This window comes from Chanodichthys erythropterus, chromosome 9 (genome assembly GCF_024489055.1).
Source record: "Chanodichthys erythropterus isolate Z2021 chromosome 9, ASM2448905v1, whole genome shotgun sequence".
Taxonomy (NCBI): Eukaryota; Metazoa; Chordata; class Actinopteri; order Cypriniformes; family Xenocyprididae; genus Chanodichthys; species Chanodichthys erythropterus.
In genome coordinates, this window is record NC_090229.1 from 32,116,388 (window position 1) to 32,143,765 (window position 27,378).

The 27,378-nt window shown below is 36.1% G+C and overlaps 1 protein-coding gene across 1 annotated transcript; it reads left to right on the top strand.

Annotated features, from left to right (window-relative positions):
• The first annotated feature begins 569 nt into the window (after positions 1-569).
• Positions 570-27,248, top strand: arhgef16 (Rho guanine nucleotide exchange factor (GEF) 16). Its single transcript, XM_067395337.1, has 15 exons — positions 570-706; positions 3,506-4,090; positions 5,330-5,381; positions 8,167-8,327; positions 8,545-8,601; positions 11,137-11,297; positions 16,821-16,973; positions 17,094-17,223; positions 19,928-20,002; positions 20,296-20,388; positions 21,612-21,766; positions 24,704-24,853; positions 26,508-26,575; positions 26,731-26,832; positions 27,108-27,248. The coding sequence occupies exons 2-15, from the start codon at positions 3,599-3,601 to the stop codon at positions 27,245-27,247; spliced, it is 1,989 nt and encodes a 662-aa protein (XP_067251438.1). The 5' UTR covers positions 570-706; positions 3,506-3,598; the 3' UTR covers position 27,248.
• The last annotated feature ends 130 nt before the right edge of the window (positions 27,249-27,378 follow it).

A 27,378-nucleotide genomic window follows, 5' to 3' on the forward strand; every position in this document is an offset into this window, starting at 1 on the left:
TAATGAGATAGGAGGAAATAGGTAGTACATAAACATTATAAATATAGCGTATATATTATTTATAATATCCTAAAACTCAATTGCAGGATGTTTAGTATTGTACAGATGTTAGTATGGTTTTTGTAATATTTACTCATAAATATGACTATAGCTACAGTCCATTTGAACAGGCATTGCAAGACAAGTGACAGTGTGAAAGCTGAATAGAAAGTTATCAGAAGAATGAACTTCAATGAAGGTTTAGTTCATGAATTGAGAATCAGCAAGAGTAACTAAAGGGGCGGGGTTTAGCGATGTATTCATGTAGTGCCAAACTTTACCAGCAGATGGCGCAATGAGCATTTTACAGTTGAAGTAGACTACAGGAAAATCAGTTGATTATAGAAAATAGATAAACAAAATAAATAAAACATATTCTGTGTGGTCATAAGTGCACAAATTAATTTCCAATTTGTATGAAAAGAAATAAGATTCTGCAATCAATGTATGAGAGTTTGAGGAAGCATAAGCGCATCACAGGTGGGTGTTTCTCGGCTCACCTGGAGTGACGTATTTAGTTGTAATACAGAGACGGCGGAGGTGGTGTAGGAATGTGTTGAAGTTCTGCTAAAAATATATACGCATATATATAATGTGCTCTGGATCCGTGCAGGGAAATCTGACATTTGCACACTTTCAAAAGCATAGGGCATGTGATATTAGCCGGGTAAGTCAATCCAGTATTTATGTATGACCTTTAAACAGAATGAAAGTGCTTTTGTTTTGATAACTAGTTTGTCTGGGCGTGAAGTGCAGTGAGTTGTTTATCCGGGTGACTGTGATCAGTTTTGTGTTAAAAGATTCCCGCAGTGTCTATATGGTTTTATCCAACAGTTATGCTCTATGTCAAAACGGCTCTAAAAAAAAAACAAAGTTCAGACCAATAGATTGACTTTTTATTGCATTTTGTTAATATTATAGCATATCTATTTTGACCACAGGTGTCATTAACACAGGCTTTATACTTTATAATGTCAATCTTAAAAATAAAGTTGTTGTTGCTGTTGCCGCCTCATTAGTTCACATCCATGGAAGTTTTGTATTGCACAAAATTTTCTTTACACTGAAAACAAATGATCTTCAGATGATTAAAATGTTCTTCATCTTCACACTGAGGGTTAAAATATACAATATTGTTCACTGAAAGGTTCTTTGGGTAACCGAGAATGGTTCTTCTATGACATTGCTGTAAAAAACACCTTTTGGAACCTTTATTTTCGAGTGTAAATGGCAACTGAACTAATTGTGTTGACCAAGTGGCATAATTGTTTGTTTAGAGTAATTCTATGACTATTATGCAAGCTTTAGAAATGTTTCACATGATTTCTGATTGTGAATGAGTGCACCTGTTTCCGTGAACAAGGGACATTCCAAACAGATAACAGGCTGTGTTAATAGAGGCAGTGGCAGTATCATGCTTTGGCAATGCTGAAAAATGTTACATTTAAAACAGATGGAGCTACATGAAGCATGTTTTCCTCCAGGACTTTATTTGCAATGCATAAGAACAAGGAAGACTTAGACTGTGAATTAAAATATACAGTGAAACCCATGTTGGTGTGGCAAATGACTGAAAGACATGCCTATTCCATAATTCTCATTATTCGTAATAAAACATTTCTCATCATAAAATGTGATATTTTCCATATATTATTTATTCATTAACATATTCAAAGTTTTAAAAGACTATAAGTATTTAGTAATATTGATTAAATGTACTGAAACTATCGGATGAAAACTAAATTTGAACTGAATTGAGCTGGAGAATGACACTAATTTTGCGACATTGACTGTTTTGAAATTAATTGAATCAACATTGAACTGAATAATGACACTGTTACCTTCTGTAGAGTGTCTTTACTGCTGAAATTTAATTTGTTTCATAATTTGATTTGAATTGAATTTTATAACATTAACACTGCTATTTTCCTTTTTATTAATGTAAAGATGATTTGTAACAATATTTATTGTATAAAGTTCTATATAAATAAATGTGACTTGACTTAAAGGGTTAGTTCACTCAAAAATGAAAATTCTGTCATTTATTACTCACCCTCATGATGTTCCACAGCCGTAAGACCTTCATTTGTCTTCAGAACACAAGTTAATATATTTTTGTTGAAATCCAATGGCTCAGTGAGGCCTGCATAGCCAGCAATGACATTACCTCTCTCAAGATCCATTAATGTACTAAAAACATATTTAAATCAGTTCATGTGAGTACAGTTGTTTAATATTAATATTATAAAGCGACAATAATATTTTTGGTGCAGCAAAAAAACAAAATAACGACTTATTTAGTGATGGCTGATTTCAAAACACTGCTTCAGGAAGCTTTGGAGCGTTATGAATCAGCGTATTCGAATGATGATTCGGATCGCGTGTCAAACAGCCAAACTGCTGAAATCACGTGACTTTGGCACTCCGAACAGCTGATTTGATATGCTGATTCATAATGCTCCAAAGCTTCCTGAAGCAGTGTTTTGAAATCGGCCATCACTATATAAGTCGTTATTTAGTTGTTTTTTTTTGGTGCACCAAAAATATTCTCGTTGCTTTATAATATTAATATTGAACCACTGTACTCACATGAACTGATTTAAATATGTTTTTAGTACCTTTATGGATCTTGAGAGAGGAAATGTCATTGCTCCCTATGCAGGCCTCACAGAGCCATCAGATTTCATCAAAAATATCTTAATTTGGGTTTCGAAGATTGACGAAGGACTTACGGGTGTGAAACAGGTGAACTAACCCTTTTAGTTATAGTTTTAAGGTGTTTATGGTAGTATTTATGATGCTGTTTAAAATTGTTGCTGATTTATCAGAATATAATAAAAATAATGTCTCTATACAAACAAAAAAATATAGGTTTTATTTATGTAATGTTGTTTTTGGAGTGAAAAGCTGGACATGTTGCTGCATTAACTTTAGATGGTAATTTTATTATACGGTATAAGCAAAGTCTAGCTCATAATAACTTTTACTTTCACTTCATTGAGTATTTTGTTGTTGGGGTTGTGAATGTTTCATAATAGACATTATAAATGCTTCATTTGCTTTGTTCACCGTCATTGCACTTAACCTGCCCTTTACTTCTGTTCAGATCTTTAACAATGAAAAGGCTTCCACCCTTACATTTTTTTTTAAATTACATTCAAATAGAATTACAACCCTAACTGAACCCTAAGTGAATATAGTAGACAAAGAGTAGATTTACAAAACCTTACAGTTAAAGACTCTGTACCAAAGGTCTTCAAACCTGCTCCTGGAGACCCACTGCCCTTAATTGTATATCCAACCAGCTTCAGCCTGTGAATTTCAAGCAATCCCGAAGAGCTTGATTAGCTGGTTCAGATGTGTTTGATTAGGGTTGGAGCTAAATTCCGCAGGACAGTGGGTCCCCAGGAGCAGGGTTGGTCTGTACACCAACATTCTCTCACTCCACCCATCTCTGTTGTAACAGGTTAGGGCAGTGGTCTGCTGGCGACCCCAAGCTGGTGTTCTATAAGTGCCAAACACTTTCAACCAGCCAAAAAAGAAACCAGGTAAAGGTGCCATGTCTAACAGAAAATCTGATGGCTCCATGGGTGGCCAGTCTCTTCTTCTTCCAGAGAGCTATTTCAGCTCAGCCCTTCAGCTGGACCAGCCACCAGGTCGTTCAGCTTCAAGCATCGACCTGTCCAGTGCGAATTCACCAAATGATGAGAGGAGAACTGTACTCAGCACCCAGAGTGTTGCAGCTCGTAAGATGGGCACTCGACAGCTCATTCCCAAGAACCTGGCTGTGACTAGCCGTCCAAAAAACCGCCACCACACCACCGTGGTGACCCTGCCCGTCCCCCTGCTATCCACAGATATCTCCTGGGAGGACTATGACAGCGATGCAGGTGATGGGTTTTCAATGAGGAGAAATCGCAGGAATAAATCATACCGTGCTGCAGTCACTAGTTTAAATATTGAGGATTTGCCAAGCGAAACAGAAACGCTGACACTGGTCAGTGAAGAGAAGGCGGCCAACCAAAAGCAAGCACACAAATCGGGACGCAAGGCAAGTATCTTGCTCTCAGATTATTATATTAAACCACTAGGATGCTTTCGAATTAATGTAGTTAAATCCACAATAGGGCTTTTCAAACTGCACTTAACCCTGGGTTATCGTCATTCTAAACACCACTTTTAACCCCGAGTAAAGGAACATTTCACACTTGTTATTTAGAAGTGGAGTTAACACTGCTTTTTACCCGGGGTTATGAAACTTCGTAGCAGTAGCACTGATTTTGCACTGTTAAACCTGCATTGTGGTGCCAAACTTGTACAGTGTGAAAGGATGCAGTGTTAGAATGTTACTGCTAGACGCTTAGCAACAGACAACCAATTGCGTGCCTCTTATTCACATGCTTCGGACAGTCACGGAAACACTGTGCATTGTATATAAACAGTAAATTCAGTGTTTGAGAGGAAACGTCAAATGCTGATAGAAAACCCAACAATTGGAGTGAAGAAGAGACTGTTTCATGATAGTATCAGCATGATCAGCTTGATAGTAACGTCGACAAAATACAGTATGTGCAATGCTTGAGCATTTATGTAAACATAATGTGTGTTGTTCTTCCAATCAGACACTGATACTGCAAATAAGCAAATAAGGATGTTAACCCAGGGTTTTGGAATGTACAGTGTGAAACGGCAGCTTATGAATATCCAGGATTAAAAGGATTGTTCACTCAAAAATGAAAATTTTGTCATCAGTTACTCACCCTCATGTTGTTCCAAGCCTGTATGAGTTTCTTTCTTCTGCTGAACACAAAGGAAGATATTTTAAATAATGTTGGTAACCAGACAGCTGACGGTAGCCATTGACTTTCATAGTATTTTTTTTCCTACTATGAATGTCAATGGGTGCCATCAATGGGTGCTGTCTGGTTACCAACATTCTTTAAAATATCTTCCTTTGTGTTCAGCAGAAGAAATAAACTCATACAGGCTTGGAACAACATGAGGGTGAGTTAATGATGACGTGAAATCTGGGTGAACTCTATCCCTTTAATTGTTAACCCTAGGTAAATTATGATCAGTGTGAAATGTGAAGCAAGATAACTCAGGATTCCGTTTACCCAGGGTTTACAGTGTCTCAGGGTTAACAAGTGTGAAAGGCAGGAGTTTGAATAAAAAAAGAAAAGAAGTAAACTCAGTTTTATACTGGATTATAGCAATGTTAAATATAGCTTTCTGCTGTTCTATCAGTAAAGGCAAAATTGTCTTGTATTTATGCTGTCTTTCCTTGCAGAGAACATTGGGGAGGATCAGGAACAGGAAACATGCTGGCTCATTTAAAGACGGTTTGTTCTTCACTGTTGTTCCCTAGAGAGATACTATAGATTCTCAACTTCGGTCCTGGGGACACACTGCTCTGCACATTTTTCGGTGTCTTCTTTAACATACCTGATTCAGATCATCAGTTTGAGCTCCATGAAGTGAACTGAGTGTGGCCGATAAGGGAGACATAAAAAAAATGTGCAGCAGTGGATCCCCAGGAGAACCACTGTGATATGCAAGCTAGCTAAGGTGATAAGGTTGTAAAACCAACATTCTAATTTGCCTGGATGAACCTTCCTTTTCTACTTCATTTTGTGTCACTATTGTACCTAAGAGAAATATACATGCAGTTTGAAGATTTTGGTTTGAAAACATATAAATAAAATGGGATGGAATGTTAAATTGTAGTGTACATACTGTTAACAGCCAAAACTGCATTGAGTACAGTTTTTTGTTTTTTTTGTTTTTTACAATTGCTAGGACACATTTTTCAGTATTTGGGTTTCTTTTTCAAAACACACAGTTCTGCTGACCAACTTTCAACTTGCCACCACAATTAATCTCACATTCAGAATGCACTAAATCTACCAAAACCCTTCATATCAATTCATTCTTTCATAACGGCCGATCAGTTAAAAAAATTTTTAACAGATAATAATATTCTTAATGATCACCAGTCAGGCTTTAGAGCAGGTCATAGTACCCTAACTGCAGCTTTGTTAGTTACAAATGACCTTATAAATTCTTTAGATTGTAAAAAGTCCTGTGCCGCATTATATGTCCACCTTTCAAAAGCTTTTGACTCTGTTGATCATAATTTATTGTTAGAGAAACTTAGATCTATAGGTATTAGTAAAGCTGCTATGAAATGGTTTGATAATTATCTGTCTGAACGTATTCAATGTGTGAATTTAGAAAATTATAATTCTCCTTTTCTTCAAATTTAAAAAGGAGTTCCGCAAGGAGCTATTTTATCTCCTATTCTGTTTTTATATTTTTATTAATGATTTAGATTTAGGAGTAGACTCCGCTAATGTACATCTTTATGCTGATGACACAATTATTTATACAGCAGCCTCATCTATAAATCAAGGTCTGCTGAATTTACAAAATGCATTTAATGTTATACAATATTTGTTGACTAAATTAAAATTAGTTTTAAATTCAAAGAAGACAAAATATATGATTTTTAGCCGCACTCACCTTAAGGATACAGATGTAACAATTTCAACTTTATGTGGTTCAGAAATTGAAAGAGTCCGTTCTTACAAATATTTAGGTACATGGCTAGATGAAAAATTAGCATTTAATGTCCATATTGATAATTTGCTGAAGAAGCTTAAACCAAAATTGGGGTTCCTCTATCGTTTTAAAAATTGCTTTCCCTATGAGGCCCGAAAGAAGCTGGTTGAGAGTACTTTTTTTAACAATATTTGATTATGGTGATCTTGTTTACATGCATGCAGCTTCATCTTTATTAAGGAAATTGGACTCTGTCTATCATGCAGCGTTACGTTTTGTATGTGGTGCGGAATTTCGTACGCATCACTGCATCCTTTATGAATCTTTGTCATGGTCCTCTTTATATCATAGGATAAATTTGCATATGTATATATTTATTGCAAAGGCACTTTTTGGTAAATTACCATCTTATATTACAAAATTTTTAACTTTTTATACTAATGGTTATGGTACCAGATCGCAGCTGCATCTTCGATTAAAAGTCCCAAAGGTATCCTCTGAATTTGGAAAGCATGCTTTTTTATTTTATGCCCCCTAGGGCTTGGAATGACTTACAAACTGTACTGAAACTAGAGTTTTTGCCACCTTTGAGCACCTTTAAATGTATTTTGTATTCTGCTTTCAAAGAGTCTTGTAAGTGCTTTTCTTGAACTTCGGCCTATTTGATTTGTTGGATTGTTTGTGTTTTTATTATTTGTCTGAAACTATGTGTGCTGCCGTTTTTGACCAGGTCTCCTTGGAAGAAGAGATTACGATATCTCAATGGGATTTTCCTGGATGGATAAAGGATAAATAAATAAATAATAAATAATAACACTAACAAAGTCTGTCTCATAAAACAATGACCTAAAAAACTCTAACAACATGTAGCATTATACAATGTTTTCTTTTGTGAAGTTTCTTTACTAAACAAGAATAACACTCTGCTGTTTAGATTTCATTACATAGTCCATGTTTACATTACAATACAAAATGATAAGTTTTTATAGATGTGTATAGGTGTTCAGCTACATCTAATTGTTTTGATTAGTATTTCTTTTTTTTAGATTCAGAATAAATTTCAAAATGGTATTACTGTAGAAATGTAACAAATTTTTCTTATTCAGTTTTGTATTATGTTTGGTTTTGAACTTAAGTTTTGAAAAGAGTATGTAAATGTGCAAATTGGCCTGTAGGTACAGTATATAGTGTTTTGGCTGTGGTTGTGTCTATGTGGGAAATGTGAATTCAGTAATATAATGTAATTTGAAAGATGTATTCATTGAATGCATTTTATTCCAAAGCAATGATAAATAATCCACAGTTTAGCCCACATAGACTGATGTTGTGCTCACTGTGTTAAGAGTTTTGAAAAAGTGACCCAAGTATTGAGAAATGTGTCCTAGTGAGTGTAAAAACTGTAATATTTGTTGTGATGCATAAAAAATTCGGATATCAAGATATTTTGACAGTGCATTTTTCCAGTACTGTAGGCCTGAATTGACTAGTTCTTATCAAAATAAATTTGGGGGAGAAGCTGAGATCTGAACTACAGCAAGTTGTAAGTTGTTCATCATCATCTCCTAGAACCGCGGTTTTACCAGGAGATAAGGGAGCGAGGTCTGAACGCCAACAACCTGAGCACAGAGGATGATGAGTTCACACCGACCGGGCCTCCAGAGGAAGATCAGGGCATTGTGGTGAAGAACTACAGGGCAGCGTACATGACATGGAGTCAACTACAACAGGTGATGAGGGTCAAATGCTGTTAAAGGGTCACAAAAAATGTTATGGCTGTAGAATACTGCCAGTCTCACAACATTTGGAGACTTAACCAATCTTATTGTTTCAACTTAAATGCATTTTTTACATTTTCATCCTATTAATTCAAAATAATTAGGCTTATATTTGTATAAGAGTTGCTGATTCCTAATATAGACTTTTATTGTCTTCTTTCAAACTTAGGTGAAGGATTTGGGCATTTTGGAAATCATCTCTCCTGAAGAACGCAAAAGACAAGAAGTGAGTCTTAGCACGTTCACTGGTTTTTGTGATGTAAAAATTAAACAAATATATATCAGAACTTTTGCACCTATAATGTAAAAATGACAACCTATGCAATTCCACTGAAAACCAAAGTGGCAAATTTCAGGGGAAAAAAAATGGATAAACTTGGAATAACATACTACATAAGTGTGCACACCCTTAGTTGAAGCACCCTTTTATTTTATTATAGCACTCAGTTTGTTTGGTTAGGAGTCTATCAGCTTGGCTCTTTTTGACTTGGGAATATTTTCTCACTCTACTTTGCAACAACAATCTGATAAAGTGCATCTTCTATACACGGCCCTGTACAGGTCACCCCAGAGATTTTCTACTGGATTCTGGGCTGGTCTCTGGCTGGGCCATTCCAAAACATTAATCTTTCTTTACTGTATCCATTGTTTTGTTGATTTAGATGTGTGCTTTGGATCATTGTCATGTTGAGAGGTGAAAGTTCTCTCCATTTTCAGCTTTCTAGTAGATGCCAAAATCGACTGATACTATTGATGGTTCCCTCCACCAGCTGAAGAAAAGCAGCCCCAAAGCATTATGCTGCCAGCACCATGCTTCACCGTGAATATGCTGTTGTTTTGCTGATGTGCTCTGATGTTTTTGCGCCAAACATAACTTTTACAATCTTAGCCAAAAAGTTCAATCTTGGTCTTATCAGACCATAACACTTTTTTCCACATAGTTTTGGGATATGTTTTTGCAAAGTTTGATGTATAACAATTTAGATGTTTCCATTTGACACACCCAGTTCAGTTAATGGAGTGCTATACTAATGAGCTAATTGTTGGTTCTGGTGTGTAAAATCCAAAAGATACTCCGTTTGAAGTCCTCAGGAAACATGATTAAGAAATGCCAATCTAAAAAGATGTATCCAAATATATTTTGGGCCATTAGCACTTGTAAATAAAGTACTTTCTTGTATTCTTAGCCAGATGGTTGTAGAATATGAGTGTACTCACTCGGCTGTGTCAATACTAAAGTTCACTTTGTGTACTCCACACAGACACACCCAGACATCTGACTCTTACCTGCTCTTTTGTTCCACCTGCTGCCTTAAATGAGGCTGTATTGTGGATTTTCATGGAAAAGCCATTCATTCCTAAACCTTTTGGGGCACATTTGTTCTTCTTAAGATGTCTTTTCAGGAGAGTAAAAGAAACATGCCAGAACTCTTATAGTTCTCATAGATACAGTATAGATATACTGTATATGATATTGTCTCAAAATGTGGTTCGGATCTTCCTTCAATGTAAGTCTGTTTGATTTTGTTGTCCAGTGGGTGGAGATCATAAATCTGACACTTAGAAAAGCACACTTGATCTGAGGTGCATTCAAGTCCACGGCACAGCTGGGGTGGAACAGGTTACTTGCCAAATTACGTGCCAAATATTAAGTGTTTAAATAACTAACTTTATGTGCACAATTCTTAAATCTGTGGTGACCATAGACAACTGGGGAATGTTTTCTTCATTTCTGCCTTTTTAAAGAGATATTTGGAATTCAATGGAGGTTGGCAGAATCATCTGTGTATGGTTCTATGGAGTTCTTGATGTCACATTAAAGTCTCTTCAAGATCAGTTGCTGAATCTGAAATCACATACTGCCTAGTTGGTACTACATTTGGTTTGAAACCATTAAAAAAGTGAATATGACTGAAATTTGACATACTATATCTGCCATGTTGTCGCTGTCGTGTGACCTACCAGCATCAGTTGTGTCGCTTCACTGCCATTCACAAATCCTCTCCTGTGGCTACTGTGGATGGTCATTGGATGTGTCCATTCAATGTGCACTCCAGAATCTCGATGGAAGTAGTAGGTCATCCAGGTACTTTTTGCCTACTGTTTTTCGAATACTATGAATTCAAACATATTACTCTCTTGCCATTCTGTTTTTCTTACATGGCGTGAAGCCCAAGTATGGTAACCCATCTTTGACATTTTTTCTTTTGCATTTAACCCATCCAAGTTAGTACACAAACATTAGGAGCAGTGAGTAGTGAACACACACTACAAACCGTGGGCAGCCATTGCTGCAGCACCCGGGGTTAGGTACCATGCTCAAGGGCACCTCAGTCAAAGCATTGAGGGTGTAAGAGAGCGCTGTTCATTCACTCCCCTCCCTACATTTTTCTCACAGTATTGAGAATCGAACCTGCAACCTTCAGGTTACAAGTCTGATTCTCTAACCATTAAGGCCATGACTGCTCCTAAGTCACTTTTGCATTGGCCGAGAATCGAACCTACCACTGAACTGCATACTATACGCATACAATCCTATTTTTATCATGAAAGTTTCTTAACTTTTTAGAGTTTATAAGTTGTTATATGGTTCTTTGGAGACTAGAAAAGTTCTTGATATTTCTACATTATATCAGTGTATTGGTTCCTGGCATCTTGTTTCTGGCATTTGAGGGAGAAAAACATCAGGTAATAAAACCTATTCAGAATTTTTAATAACTGTGTAATAAACAAGTCATATTGTATCTCTGTATTTGTGCAGGCCATCTTTGAAATCATCACATCGGAATTTTCCTACCAGCACAGTTTAAGCATCCTAGTGCGTCATTTTAAGGACAGTGCAGATTTGAAAAAGACCATGACAACAACGGAACACCATCACCTGTTCTCCAACATATCTGTCATCCAGGAAGTCAGCAAACGGTATGATCTTTCTCTTGCCTTCTAAATTTTAATATGGATCAAATGGTACAAAGATCCTCTTATGTTCTAAATTCTAATATGGATCATGTTACGATGACTGATGAAAAGTGAAATCTAGAAAATGTATTTTAAGGAGTTAATATTTCTTCAAGTGCAGGTCATTCTCTTGCAGCATGGGGTCTTAATGCGAAGCATGATAGATAAACAACTGGGGCCGTATTCACAAAACATTTTATCTTACCACTAAGAGTTCTCCTAAATAGCAGTGAGCAAAAGCTGCTGAGACAAACTTTTACTAAGGAATAGACTGAAGTCTTAAGCTAAGAGTAAGGGCGGGGTTGACCTTTGCTATGGAGAATACACACAGTGATTGGCTGATGGGGGAGGAGTCAGCGATTTTAATCATAGAAATATTGTAGAATGAGGTGTCATGTTTCCAAATTAAAATAAAGGTTTTAAAATACAAATGTTGCATTATTCAAATAAATATTTTTTTAATAAAAATGTTGGCATAGTCTAAATAAAATGTTGCCATAATTTTGCCATAAAGGTTTTAAAATGTAGACTAAGTGTCACTAATTAAACTAGTATATACAGTTAATTGTCCACCTCTTGGACGTCTTCATCTCAAGGGAATGCAGAATTCGAGCAACAAATTATATTATATTATTATATATAATTTTTTTTTTTTTTTACTCTATTCAATCATTTGTAAGTGTGAACTCATGAACACCATTGCCACAGATAATCAGACAATATTTATTTATTTATTTATTTAATATTTAGGGTTTTTTTTTTTTTTGGCGTCTCATCGTAGATTCAAATCTATAAATCAAATTGTATTGCATTTATGAAGAAAAGGTTCAGCACCCAAGGCTCTATTGCTATTGCCTCAATGGTGTACAGTGTCTTTAGGTGGATTAGGACTGTTTGTGATTTGGTCTTAGTGACTTAGGAGTCCTCTTGACTACTCCTAATGTTTCACAGATTTAGGAGCTAGTTTTAGCGCTAAAATGCTTTGTGAAATACTCTTAGAGCAAAAATTTCGGACTCCTAAAATTAGGACTGACACGCCCATTATTTTTAAGAGTTTCTCCTTAATTGGAAAGTTAGGAGCTACTTTTAGCCTTAAGATGTTTTGTGAATACGGCCCCTGATTGTAGAAAGTAGTAAAGGTTTTTAGAATATGCATGTCGAAAGATTTCTATCATGGTGTGATTTGGTTTCTTAAAGTTCACCCAAAAATGAAAATTACATAATTTATTACTCACCCTCATGTCGTTCCACAACCATAAGACATTTGTTCATCTTCGGAACACAAATTAGGACATTTTTGATAAAATCCGATGGCTCAGTGAGGCCTGCATTGCCAGCAAAATCATTACCTTTTTCAATGCCCAGAAATGTACTAAAAACATATTTAAAACAGTTCATGTGACAACAGTGGTTCAACCTTAATGTTATAAAGCGACGAGAATACTTTTTTGTGCACAAAACAAAATAAAAAATAATGAATTTATTCAACAATATCTAGTAATGGGCGATTTCAAAACACTGCTTCATGAAGCTTCGAAGCTTTACAAATCTTTTCTTTCGAATCAGTGGTTCAGAGCGGCAAAACCACGTGATTTCAGTAAGCTAGGCTTCGTTACATCATAATTGTTTCGAAACTTTAATAGTTCACGTGACTTTGGCAGTTTGACGTATTCCAATCACTGATTCGAAACAAAAGATTCATTAAGCTTCGAAGCTTTATGAAGCAGTATTTTGAAATCACTAGATATTGTTGAATAAAGTCGCTATTTTTTTTTATTTTTTTTTTGGCGCACAAAAAGTATTCTCGTTGCTTTATAATATTAAGGTTTTAAATATGTTTTTAGTACCTTTCTGGGCATTGAAAAAGAAAATGATCTTGCTGGCAATGCAGATCTCACTGAGCCATCGGATTTTATCAAAAATATCTTAATTTGTTTTCCGAAGATGAACAAAGGTCAGGCGATTGTTCTTGCGGTTCAAGTCAAATCATATGTTATCTAACAAAGTTAAAGTCAGCCATGTGGCCAATAATTCCATTTTATTTACTCGATACTTAAAGTCATTTGGAGTTTAGAGAGTGCTAGTTTATATCACGTATGGTTTTCATCCACATCTTTGAGGATAATAGCTTTAGATACAAAATGATAGTGTATCATTAATAGTGGAATTACTGGTTCAGCACCTTTCTGAGCCAAATCTAATACAGGTTATTACAAAAACTGGATGCAGAATCATGCATTGGTTTCCAGCAGTCATGAGTGCAGTATATGCACTGCTGGACGTGTTCAAACATGCTGGTTGAACTGGTTAAGCAGCTTGCTGCTGCCTGGATTCATGTTTCTCAAAACAGGGTCTTTCACACATTTACAATGAAACTTCATACCTGTTTCCCAGAAACTGTGTATGTGTTCTGCTGTGAACACTGAATGGTGTGGCTCTATAGGCTGAAGTAAAGTGGCTCTAATATATACTAAAGCTTTCAAAACATGTTGTGTCATGCAGTTTGGTGTTGTTTATGAAACAAGCTCACTAAATTAGCTTGTTTGTGGGAGTGATTCCTTCCAGTCAGGGAGTTGCCATCAGGGCTTAGAAAGAACTGACTCAAGATGTTCTGTTTGATATGTGTATCTCGCATATAGTTTGGGGGTAAAATTAAACTTTGAATAACCTAAACGGGACCCATTTTATATTAAGTGGTCTTAAAGGTGCCCCTAGAACTTTTAAAAAAAAAGATGTAATATAAGTTTAAGGTGTCCCCTGAATGTGTCTGTGAAGTTTCAGCTCAAAATACCCAATAGATTTTTTTTTTAATTCATTTTTTTAACTGCCTATTTTGGGGCACCATTATAAATGAGCCGATTCAGGGCTACTGGCCCTTTTAATTCTCATGCTCCACGCCCACGGAGCTCGCGCTTGCCTTGAACAGTGCATAAACAAAGTTTACACAGCTAATATAACCCTCAAATGGATCTTTACAAAGTGTTCGTCATGCATGCGGCATGCATGCGTCGGATTATGTGAGTATTGTATACTGTTATATTGTTTACATTTGATTCTGAATGAATTTGAGGCTGTGATCTGGCTAACGCTACACTGTTGGAGAGATTTATAAAGAATGAATGAATTATACAGACTGCAAGTGTTTAAAAATGAAAATAGCAACGGCTCTTGCCTCCGTGAATACAGTAAGAAACGATGGTAACTTTAACCACATTTAACAGTACATTAGCAACATGCTAACAAAACATTTAGAAAGACAATTTACAAATATCACTAAAAATATCATGATATCATGGACCATGTCAGTTATTATCGCCATTTTTCGCTATTGTTCTTGCTTGCACCTAGTCTGTTGATTCACCTGTGCAGATCCAGATGTTATTGGCTGCCCTTGTCTAATGCCTTTCATAATGTTGGGATCATGAGCTGGCATATGCAAATATTGGGGGCGTACACCCCGACTGTTACGTAACAGTCAGTGTTATGTTGAGATTCGCCTGTTTTTCGGAGGTCTTTTAAACAAATGAGATTTACACAAGAAGGAGGAAACAATGGAGTTTGAGACTCACTGTATGTCATTTCCATGTACTGAACTCTTGTTATTTGACTATGCCAAGGTAAATTCAATTTTTCATTCGAGGGCACCTTTAACTACTATGTACTTACATTTAAATTAATCATTTGATACAATGTACTTATTGTGTACATACATGTTTTTACATTGTACTTATATTTTAAAAACACCTGCAAGTAATTACATCTGTAATTAATTTCTGTAATTACATTTATTATTACACTGTTGACCCATCCCTTACACCTTATGCACCAAAAATATTGCCAAAAAAAAACAAAATAACGACTTATATAGTGATGGCCGATTTCAAAACACTGCTTCATGAAGCTTCGGAGCGTTATGAATCTTTTGTGTCAAATCATGATTCAGATCGCGTGTCAAACTGCCAAACTGCTGAAATCACATGACTTTGGTGCTCGAATTGCAGATTCGACTCACTGATACTGATTCATTATGCTCCGAAGCTTCCTGAAGGTGTGTTTTGAAATCGGCCATCACTAAATAATTTGTTATTTTTTTAATTTATTTTTTTGGTGCACCAAAAATATTCTCGTCGCTTTATAATATTAATATTGAACCACTGTACTCACATGAACTGATTTAAATATGTTTTTAGTACCTTTATGGATCTTGAGAGAGGTAATGTCATTGCTCCCTATGCAGGCCTCACTGAGCCATCAGATTTCAACAAAAATATCTCAATTTGCATTCTGAAGATTAACAAAGGTCTTAGGGGTCTGGAACGGCATGAGCGTGAGTAATAAATGACATAATTTTCATTTTGGGTGCACTAACCCTTTAAGCATTTTCTGGGAAACGGGGGGTATATCTCTCAATAATGTATTTGTAAGATGATTGAAATGCTTAGTTTTTTATTATCAGTGCTCTGTAGTTTTCATTCTGGGGGGGAAACCTACAATGCAATACAATGATAAGGTGTAGACATCCTCAAAAGTCTGATATGTCATATTTGATACTCATTTTAACATGATTTTCCTAAAAAAAAAAAAAAAAAAGGATAATCAAGTAAACCTTGCTTCAGTCCAGCAAGTGTTCATAATCTAAGAATGTAACTAACAATATAAAATGTATTCTTACATTTACTTGCTATTGCTATTGCCTCAATGGTGTACAGTGTCTTTAGGTGGATTAGGACTGTTTGTGATTTGGTCTTAGTGACTTAGGAGTCCTCTTGACTACTCCTAATGTTTCACAGATTTAGGAGCTAGTTTTAGCGCTAAAATGCTTTGTGAAATACTCAGAGCAAAAATTTCGGACTCCTAAAATTGAGGCCTAAAAAAACAGTAAAGAAGACACATTGCACCATGACCTGATGTTGATGTTTTTACAATCATTGACCTTATTCACAGTTTAGTGGGTTGTACTATTATTTAATGTGTTTTTGGATTGTTCTGCTGACGAAACGCTGCAAAAATATCTTTCCAAGAAATTTCAGTAGACAAAAAACTCCAGACAGCATGAGCTGTGGAAAATTATTAGTGATCTATGAGCTTTACACACCTTTTAACAGCGGATACCGCTGAAAACATGAAAAGTCTATCTCTCACAGCCTCCATTCATACCTGTCATGGCGCTGATGTGAATAAGGTCTATACTAAAAGTTTTCCCTGGCAACAAGACACAGAGGATGTGCGCAGCAGCAGAGTTACATGATGCTTTTGCGCCCCCTGGTGGTCTGGTTTGAGCTAGGGTGGCGTTATGCCCCCATAACAGGTTTACAGTATCTCTTTTTTATTTCTATTGCCTAAAAGGATTAGGAAATATTTATGTATTTACAAATAGAAATATTTACCAGTTTACTTTTATTTATAAATGTGGTATTATTTAGCCATGGTTTGCAACACTTGGCATAGGATGACCCACATAAATACACCATATCTAATTATTCTCAGGTTTTTTGAAGATCTGGAAAAGCGTCATCAAAAATACCCTGTGATTCAGGACATCAGCGATATAGTCCAGAATCATGCTGCTCACCACTTTGAGCCATACATTGTGTACTGCTCCAACGAGACTTTCCAGCAGAGAACGCTCCAGAAACTACTGTAAGCGCCAGTACACACAGTACAATATAAAATAAAGGACAGATGCTAATAAAGCAGTATTGATTGGAAAATAGTGTTTAATAGGAACTCATAGTGGCATGTGATGTATTTTTGTTTTAGGTCAAGCAACAATGCATTTCGAGAGACATTGAAGCAGATTGAAGGCAGTGAAGAGTGTGGAGGTTTGCCCATGATCTCCTTCCTCATCTTACCCATGCAGAGAGTTACCCGTCTGCCTCTTCTTTTGGATGTAAGAGACGCATTGATTCCTCCTGTTACCAACAGCTTTATATTAAACATCTAAGGCATCACTAGACCTGTCTCTAGATTTCTGCCTTTCTACTTCCTACTTTCTCTTATACTGAAAATTTATGAGTTTTGAAATTGGAATAAATAAATGTAATACTTTTTTTTGTGGCTAGTAAACAAACTAAAGTGTAATTAGATTGTATTATTTCAGTTATTCTTATCATGGAATACACTACTGGTCAAAAGGTATAAATATGATTTTTAATGTTTTTGAAATAAGTATTTTATGCTTACCAAGGCTGCATTTATTTGATTAAAAATACAGTAAGAACAGTAATGTTGTGAATATTTGTTTATATTTGAATTATAACTGTTTTACATTTAAATATATTTTAAAATGAAATTTATTCAAAAGCTTATGCAAAGCTGAATTTTCAGCAGCCTTCACTCCAGTCTTCAATGTCACATGATCCTTCAAAAACCATTATAATATCTTTTTTTTTCTGCTCAAGAAAAAAATATTTATTATTATTATTATTAATGTTCATCAACAGCTGCTTAATATTTTTAGGGCATGTGATGCACTACCAATCAAAAGCTCATGAACTCTATATTCATCAAAAATACTGGGAAAAAATTGTGGTTTCCCCAAAAGTATTAAGCAGCAAAAATGTTTTCAACATTGAGAAATTAATAAGAACCATTTTTAATAATTGAGGACCAATAATAATTGATAATAACTGATCAGTATTAGAATTGATTTCCATCTCAGGAATAAATTACATTTTAAAACATACACTATATTGCGAAAAGTTTGGGACACCTGCCTTTACATGCACATGAATTTTAATGACATCCCATTCTTAATCCGTAGAGTTTAATATGGAGTTGGCCCACCCTTTGCAGCTATAACAGCTTCAACTTTTCTGGGAAGGCTTTCTACAAGGTTTAGGAGTGTGTTTATGGGAATTTTTGACCATTCTTCTAGAAGCGCATTTGTGAGGTCAGGCACTAATGTTGGCGAGAAGGCCTGGCTCACAGTCTCCGCTCTAATTCATCCCAAAGGTGTTCTAAGGGGTTGAGGTCAGGATTCTAACTGATAAAAGACTATTTATTAGGTGCACTTAAAGGAATAATATTAATATACATCATCTGTGCACGAGGTAGGGCCTTGAAAACATCAGCAAATCGTTTACGCAATCATCACGTAAACGATTGGTCCTCTGGCTTGTCAATCGCTGCCATTACGTTCCTTGTGAAAGACGTGCGCGGATTGGCCCTCTGGCTTGTCAGTCACTGCCATGACGTTCCTTGTGCGAGACGTGCGCAGCTGCACGCTCCAGTAACTTTCCACACTCTACCGGCGCCGCATGCAATGTTTTTGTCAGGAGACAGGAGTAACAACTGAAGATTATGAGTTACCTGCGGTGAGTCCGACATAATGAATCCACTAACACGACACAGCGAATGCCGGTGGTAAACACTCGTGTTCCAATACTTGTGCACGAGTTTTGGGAGGCGTTCCCTCGAAATGAGCTGTGAAGGAGGGGGGTTGTTCTTATGCATGCGCTCATTTCAAAAACTCACTAACAGTCTTTGGTTTCTCAGTCGATGAAAAGATCCTCTTTAGCACCTTTGAGAGTTCCTTTCACTGGAACTAAGGGGCCAAGCCCAACCCCTGAAAAACAACCCCACGCCATAATCCCCCCTCCACCAAACTTTGCACTTGGCACAATGCAGTCAGGCAAGTACCATTCTCCTGGCAACCGCCAAACCCAGACTTGAAGCTTGAAGCGTGATTCGTCACTCCAGAGAACACGTCTCCACGTCTCCACTGCTCTAGAGTCCAGTGGCGGCGTGCTTTATACCACTGCATCCGATGCTTTGCGTTGCACTTTGTGATGTAAGGCTTGGATGCAGCTGCTTGGCCATGGAAACCCATTCCATGAAGCTCTCTACACAATGTTCTTGAGCTAATCTGAAGGCCACATGAAGTTTGCAGGACTGTAGCTATTGACTCTGCTGAAAGTTGGCGACTTCTGTGCACTGTGCGCCTCAGCATGCAGTGACCCCGCACTGTGATTTTATGTGGCCTACCACATCATGGCTGAGTTGCTGTTGTTCCGAATTGCTTCCACTTTGTTATGATACCAATTGCTTCCACTTTTGTTATGATATCACTAACAGTTGTCTGTGGAATATTTAGTAGTGAGGAAATTTCACAAATGGACTTGTTGCCACCTGTGCAATCTATCACGGTACCACGCTTGAATTCACTGAGCTCCTGGGGTGACCCATTCTTTCACAAATGTTTGTTGAAGCAGTCTGCATGTCCCAATACTTTTGACAATATGGTGTATATTAAAATAAATAATAAAAAAAAGTATGTTTTTACTCTATGTATGATCAAGTAAATGTAGCCTTGGCGAGCAATTAAAAAACTATTTTATCTTAATTATTCCAAACTTAATTTACATGCACATGGTTTTATGAATGATTTGTTTTGCTAATGTTTTAAAAATGAGGTGTGTAATGAATGTTTTGTGTTTTATCATTCATGTGAACTCATCTTGAAAACAGATGATCTGAAAGCAGCATAACACTGACAGCAGCAAACCTACTTGTCATTTTCAAGTGAGCCTGAAGACCCTCGAACTTGTATTGTATTTATATGATATTGTGTTTGTCTTTTCATATCTACACAGACCATCTGTCAGAAAACCCCAAAAGAGAAAGCTGAATACTTTGCTGCCCGTTGGGCTTTAAAAGCTATCAGTAAGGTATGGTCCTACTCTCTATCCAGCAACTAGGGATGTGAAAAACTATACCTTTTCAAAATGTAGTTAACAAATGATGTATGGTATTGTAGAAGCCACAAGTTGCACAAGTGTGTTTACAGCTTACTTATTATATTACTTCAGTCACTGTTGCACTTCCATTTGCCTAAAATATGACAGTGCTCTTGAGTGCTTCTCAGAAATGTTTTAGTAGCACAAACTCTGTACTGTACTGAAATGGTTTTTCACAGTTAACGTAGGCCTTTTTCAATCTTTTTCTCTTTACTCCTGTCAAGTTGGTGAAGAACTGTAATGATGGAGCCCGGAGGATGGAGCGGACGGAGCAGATGTACACCATCCAGAAACAGATGGAGTTTGGCAAAATCAAGGTACATGTTTGTGCAGGTGGCTGATAAAGAACTTCACATTTACAGAAAGCAATTTACTTTTCTGACCCAGATGAGGCCTAGTTATGATATATAGAGACAGTGCTGCGGTAATGACGTATTTTTGTAGGTCAACCCAGAAGTTGGCATCACTCTGGTTCCTTTGACAAAAACACAACAGAATTTTTCTATTGGCTTTTGAATTATTGCAGAAATTATGATCTGTGTCTAACAAAAGCTTATGATTTCTACATCATCTTGATAATCTACACAAACACAACTTTGGTTCGGAGCATGTATCAAACTGCCAAAGTCACATGAACTATTGAAGTTTCAAAACACTTATGACGTAACGAAGCCTCGTTTACTGAAATCGTGTGATTTTGGCACTCTGAACCACTGATTCGAAACAAATGATTCGTTAAGCTTCGAAGATTCATGAAGTGGTGTTCTGAAATCGCCCATCACTAGGTATTGTGGAATATATGGAGTCACTGTTTTGTTTTTTTTGGCACACAAAAAGTATTCTCGTTGTTTTATAATATTAAAGTTGAACCAATGTAGTCACATGAACTGTTTTAAATATGTTTGTAGTAGCTTTTTCTGGACATTGAAAAAGGGAGTGTTGTTGCTGGCAATGCAGGCCTCACTGAGCCATCGAATTTTATCAAAAATATCTTAATTTGTGTTCTGAAGATGAACGAACGTCTTACGGGTGTGGGACAACATGAGGGTGAGTAATAAATGATGTAATTTTCATTTTTGGGTGAACTATCCCTTTCAGGTCAATGGAACCAGAAGTAATAACATGCCCTCTTTTCCAAGTTCTGACCTACAAAATCTCTACAGCACTCTATTAAGATTGTTTCAAATATTTCAAAAGTAAAACCTGGTCCTTTGCAACCACTTTCACTTATTTCTGACTGAATAAATTTAACATGAAAAAACAAACAGCAACTTTATTTTATGCATCGGGAATTGATTGTATCATAAAAAGTGAGTATTACAACCCAGGTTTTTAGAGGTAAAGGGTTGAAAAATAAGAGAGATCAGCTGAAAAGGAAAGTCATGTCAGAAGCAGAGCAAGTTATTTTGATGGACGAGTGCAAGGGATGTGTTTTAAGAACAAAATAATTATTTCTCGACTTAAACTTTGTATTTAAATTCTTTGGCATGCTGTTTAATAATCCTGTAGTGTGTCTCTTAAACTTTATATATGTTTTTAGCCTTTCCCATTAGTGTCGTCATCTCGCTGGCTAAAAAAGAGTGGTGAGCTGTCTGCATACACTGATGATCTCAGCATTTTCCGGAAGGCTTTCAGCTACAAGAGCTACTACCTGTTTCTCTTCAATGATGTGCTCATCGTCACAAAGAAAAAGAGGTCAGACCAGTGATGCTGTACAGTCTCTTACCAAATTGCAACTTCAATTCAGTGTCCACTCAGTCAAACCACAGCACTGTTGAGTTCTTGATTCTGATTAGATGACAAAGACACAAAGGTGTTGGCCGCATTAGAGTTCCATAAGACTTCATCATGCTGTTTCTGAAGCAGTTATGGCGACTTATTGACATAAACAGAAATTAAATGTACTTAATTGACACAGGACTGCTGAATTATTCAACTTTAATGCAATAATTGCTTTACATTGTGGCAGTAACTGTGCACTAATGTGCATTAGCATTAAATAATTCAAAAGAAGTGTGTCATTGATTATTTCTCACATAACTGATCCTGTACTGAAATCTGGGCACGCAGAATTTAAATGTTATATACAAAGTTCTACATGGCCTCTTCTGTGTTGGTATAATAAATACTGTGGATAATTTGCTAATATTGTCAGCTCAGTTTGACACCATTTCAACATAATTAAGTACATTCTGCAAACTTCTCACATCCTGCTGAGAAAAATACGGAATATGTGTAGAATCCACATTGTACTGTCTGTGAACTATATATTTGGATTTTACTGCATTAGATGGAAGTTTGTTTTTAATAAATAACAAATAAAAATTTCAAAATGTAAACATATATTATCTATTTGCCAAACATAGACAGAACATAGCCAACATCTTGATCCTTGCCACATTCAGTTAAAGGGTTAAAAAATTTAAATAATGTAATTTATTACTCATCCTCATGCCGTTCCACACCCGTAAGACCTTCGTTCATCTTCGGAACGCAAATTAAGATATTTCTGATTAAATCCGATGGCTCCCTGAGGCCTCCATAGCCAGCAATGACATTTTTTCTCTCTAGATCCATTAATGTACTAAAAACATATTTAAATCAGTTAATGCGAGTACAGTGGTTCAATATTAATATTATAAAGCGAAGAGAATATTTTTGGTGCGCCAAAAAAAAACAAAATAATGACTTATATAGTGATGTAAGCTTCGGAGCGTTGTGAATCGGCGTGTCAAATCAGAAGTTCGAAACGCCAAAGTCACGTGATTTAAGCAGTTTGGCGGTTTGACACGCAATCCGAATCATGATTCAACACAAAAGATTCATAACGCTCCGAAGCTTCATGATGCAGTGTTTTGAAATCGGCCATCACTATATAAGTCGTTATTTTGTTTTTTTGGCGAACCAAAAATATTCTCGTCGCTTTATAATATTAATATTGAACCACTGTACTCACATGAACTGATTTAAATATGTTTTTTGTACATTTATGGATCTTGAGAGAGGAAATGTCATTGCTGGCTATGCAGGCCTCACTGAGCCATCGGATTTCAACAAAAATATCAATTTGTGTTCCGAAGATTAACGAAGGTCTTACGGGTGTGGGACGGCATGAGGGTGATTAATAAATGACATTATTTTCATTTTTGGGTGAACTAACCCTTTAATGGGGATTAACTTGCATTTAAAGGGTTAGTTCACCTTAAAATGAAAATTGTCTTCATTTATTCACCCTCATGTCATTCCAAACCCATAGGACTTTGGTTCATCTTCAAAATATCAATTAATATACTATTAATAAAATTTGAGAGGGTTTCTGTCCCTCCAAGCAACCAGCAATTTGAGGATCCTAAAAGGTCATAAGGTGTCTTAAAACAAATCCATGTGAATCTAGCAAGTCTTGTGAAGAGATACAATGAATTGATCAGAGTTCCCGCAGATCCTTAAAAAGTCTTAAATTAGATTTTTAATATTCAAGGTCATAAAAGAAACATTGTTTCTTAGAAACATTGTGTTACATTTTAGACACAATACTGTCAATATTGTTTGTTTCCTTTTGTTTCGCCAATGAAAATTTCAAAATGGGACCACAGCAGAACAGAGTCTCCGAGCAACACACAGCGATGATTCATTACTGAATGAATCCATGTTTTCAACAAATTTATTGAATGGGTCATTGAATCATTAATTAAATAAAGATGGTTACTTGCTTTAGAAAAAAAAAAAAAAGCATATATTGGTAAAAAAATCAGTTGAAGGTAGCAAATATTGCCCCTTAATAAAAAAGATAATTGCTGTCACTTCTGTGAACTGACCACTGCATAGAATATGAATAATATGAATGTCTTTATGAGTCAGCTGTCCACAACAGGCCTAAACTAGCTATGGTATCAGCACAAAAACACACTCAGCAAAATATCATCTAATTATTAACAAAATATTTGAAAATATTGAGATTTGCATTTTTGTCTATATTGCACACCTCTAATGTACAGTATTAATTTTTATCTCTTAAGGTCTTAAAAAGCCTTAAAATTTACTTTAAAAAATGTGCAGCGACCCTGTTTATATGAGCAGATTTAATTTAGTCTTTTATTTACATGTAAACAATGATCGACCCACATAAATATTGCATCACATATGGTAAACATGGCTCAAACTCAAACGTGCATGCATGATGCACGAGAACCAATGACGTTTGCTCCTGATACACACACAAGCTTCTGTTTACCTTATATGATGCGCTGTATGTGTGTTTGTTTATATGTAAATAAAAGCCTAACTTAAATCTGTTCATCATAGAAAGCTATCGTACATCTCTTCATAAGACTTTGATTAATCCATTCTATTCATATGAATTTACATTGCCTTTATGACCATTTTGGATCTTCAAAGTTCTGGTTACCTGGAATTTCACTGGAGGGACCGAAACCTCTCAGGTTTCATTTAAAAATATCTTAATTTGTGTTTTGAAGATTAAGCAAAGTGCTATGGGTTTGGACCGGGTTTCACCATTTTTGGGTGAACTAACTTTAAGCTTTATTTTCTTTGTCATTATGTGTTAGCAGTGATATTAAGGGCTGTAAGGGTTAGATGGCACTGGTATATCAATAACACTGCCTTTTTATCTAGTGAGGAGAGTTATGTTGTGTTGGACTACGCCACTGTGGAGAAGGTGGAGATGGAAGAGGAAATGACAGACTCCAAACTCAATCTGAAGCTGCAGATGAATCCCAACAGTGAAGGCCGTTGTGAATACATGATACTTGTTGCAGAAAGCAAGTAAGTTATCAATAGCTGTTTCCATCCACCTATTTTTATGCAAAATTTGGGTTATCCATAAAAAACGCTGGAAACACAAAGATGCGCATAAATTCTAGAAATGTGCTCAACTGAGGCGCATACTTTTTTTTTATTTGATAATTATACATAAGTAAACTATGATGGAAACCCGTTTACCAGATAAATCCCTTTATGCCTCAACAGCCTCTCTTGAACACATGGGGTGGAAACGGTGCTTTATTCACAAATGTTTTATGCAGTGTTCCAGTTTTGTGAACAAGTTAAAGGGTTAGTTCACCCAAAATGTATTACTTGCCCTCATGCCATTCCACACCTGTAAGACCTTCGTTCATCTTAGAAACACAAATTTAAATATTTTTGATTAAATCCGATGGCTCAGTGAGGCCTGCATAGACAGTCATGACAGTAACGTATTTAAATCAGTTCATGCAAGTTCAGTTGTTCTACCTTAATATTATAACGCAACAAGAATATTTATTGTGCCCCAAAAAAACAAAATAACGAGTTTTTAACAATATCTAGTGATGGCCGATTTCAAAACACTGCTTCATGAAGCTTTGGAGCTTTACGAATCAGTGGTTCGGAGCACCAAAGTTACATAGTGTGGAACGACATGAGGGTGAATAATTAATTACATTCTTTTCATTTTTGGGTGAACTAACCCTTTAATTTCGCAACTTTGGATTGAACATAGCTACTGTCAGCAGGTGGAGCTATTTTTTCTCCCCACATAAATTTTAAAGGAATGTTTGGATTCATCACCAGCATTTATGGTATAAATAATTTTAACCCTTGCTTTTTTTCAGGAGAAAATAAGTTACCATTCACTTGGATGTAAATAGAGTAGCATTTTTTGTATTTTTATAGGCCAACCCACAAGTTGGCATTACTCTGGTTCCTTTGACAAAAACACAACAGAATTTTTCCATTGGCTTTTGAATAATTGCAGTGGTTGAAACTGAGCAAAAATATGCAATTTTGTGAAGTTGTAAAGACAGACAAAAATTCTGATAGCTTGTAATGTAAATCAATAAGATCTTTATAACTGTATAGCAGACTACATACATAAAATGGTAGATATATAGTAATATTTATATGCAATGTCTTACTAAGATTATATTTAAATGCTTAGTTTTATGATCAATGCTCTGTCGTTTTCATAAAGCAATGATGGAGATATACACAAATAAATATTCCTCAAAAGCTTGATGTCATATTTGGTTTACAGACACATGTACCACAACCTGAAGGGAACACTGTATTAAAAGGCCTTTTACTTACCCTGTCTGATTAATAGTTTATTTGTTTTAGCATGTAGTAAGCTGTGTGCAATAGGTTTTTCTGCAGAGTTTTGAATATATTTGTAGATTCCAAATTATCAACATGACAGCAGGCCTTGTATTGTTTAACGTAACAAAATTAATGTAATATTACTTAGTAGTGTCTAAAGCTATCTGCATGATAAATTATTCAAAAACATGTAAACCAAGTAATTATACTGCTAAAGACTAAGCAGGACTACTGTAATGTTATATAAAATAAAGTACATTTTAAATATTACACCTCAATATTTTTGCCATATTTACTTGTACTGTTAGTGATTGATGGATTATTGCTCTGAAATGTTTTGTAGGCTGGACAGAGCTCGATGGGTCACAGCACTCGGTGATGTCAAACAAGGCAACAGCATTGATAATGATGGTGAGTCTGATCATTGAATGCAATTTGTCATTAAAACAGCCTTGTAACTTCATTTTTGTACACATTAATTCAGTTTGGAAACCACTTTTTGGTTAAGCTTGTCATGTTAACATGTATTAGTTTTCTGACACTTGATTCTGTTTGGGGTTTCCAAGAACTGCCTCAATATGAAGCTACTAAGGCCTATATGCCAAAAGCACCAGATGAGCTGAGCCTGCAGCAGGCGGAAGTAGTCATCGTTTTACAGGAAGTGGACGGTAAGCATGGTGATTTTCTTTGTCATCACTTCAATCATACAGCATTTCAGAAACGTACCAAGCCAGACCATTTAACCATCCTCCCTATAACACTTTCACGTTGTGTCAGAAGAAGAGTATGAGATGACAGCTCAGCTGTTCACATGATTCAAAACACGTTTTCCACAGCAACTCATATAATGCTTTTTCTTTTTTGTGTGTTGCTTTGGATAGTTTACCAAATGATTGTGTGGCTATAGAACAATTATGTGAATGTGTGATTGACTGTGTTGTAGGTTGGTGTCATGGAGAGCGGATGAGAGATGGCGAGAGGGGCTGGTTTCCTGCTAACTGTGCCACGCAGATCACTAACCGCACTGCTATGGAGAACAACATACAGCGTATGGAACGACTACGCAAGGAGACTGATGTCTGAATGAAGTCTCAAACTACACCGCGGAACATACTGTACTTCTGATACGTAAACAATTAGTGTCTCTGTAAACAGTGTCTTAAGTGCTATTAATGTGAATTAGAACACTGTCAGAACTCATGAACTGTTAGTTA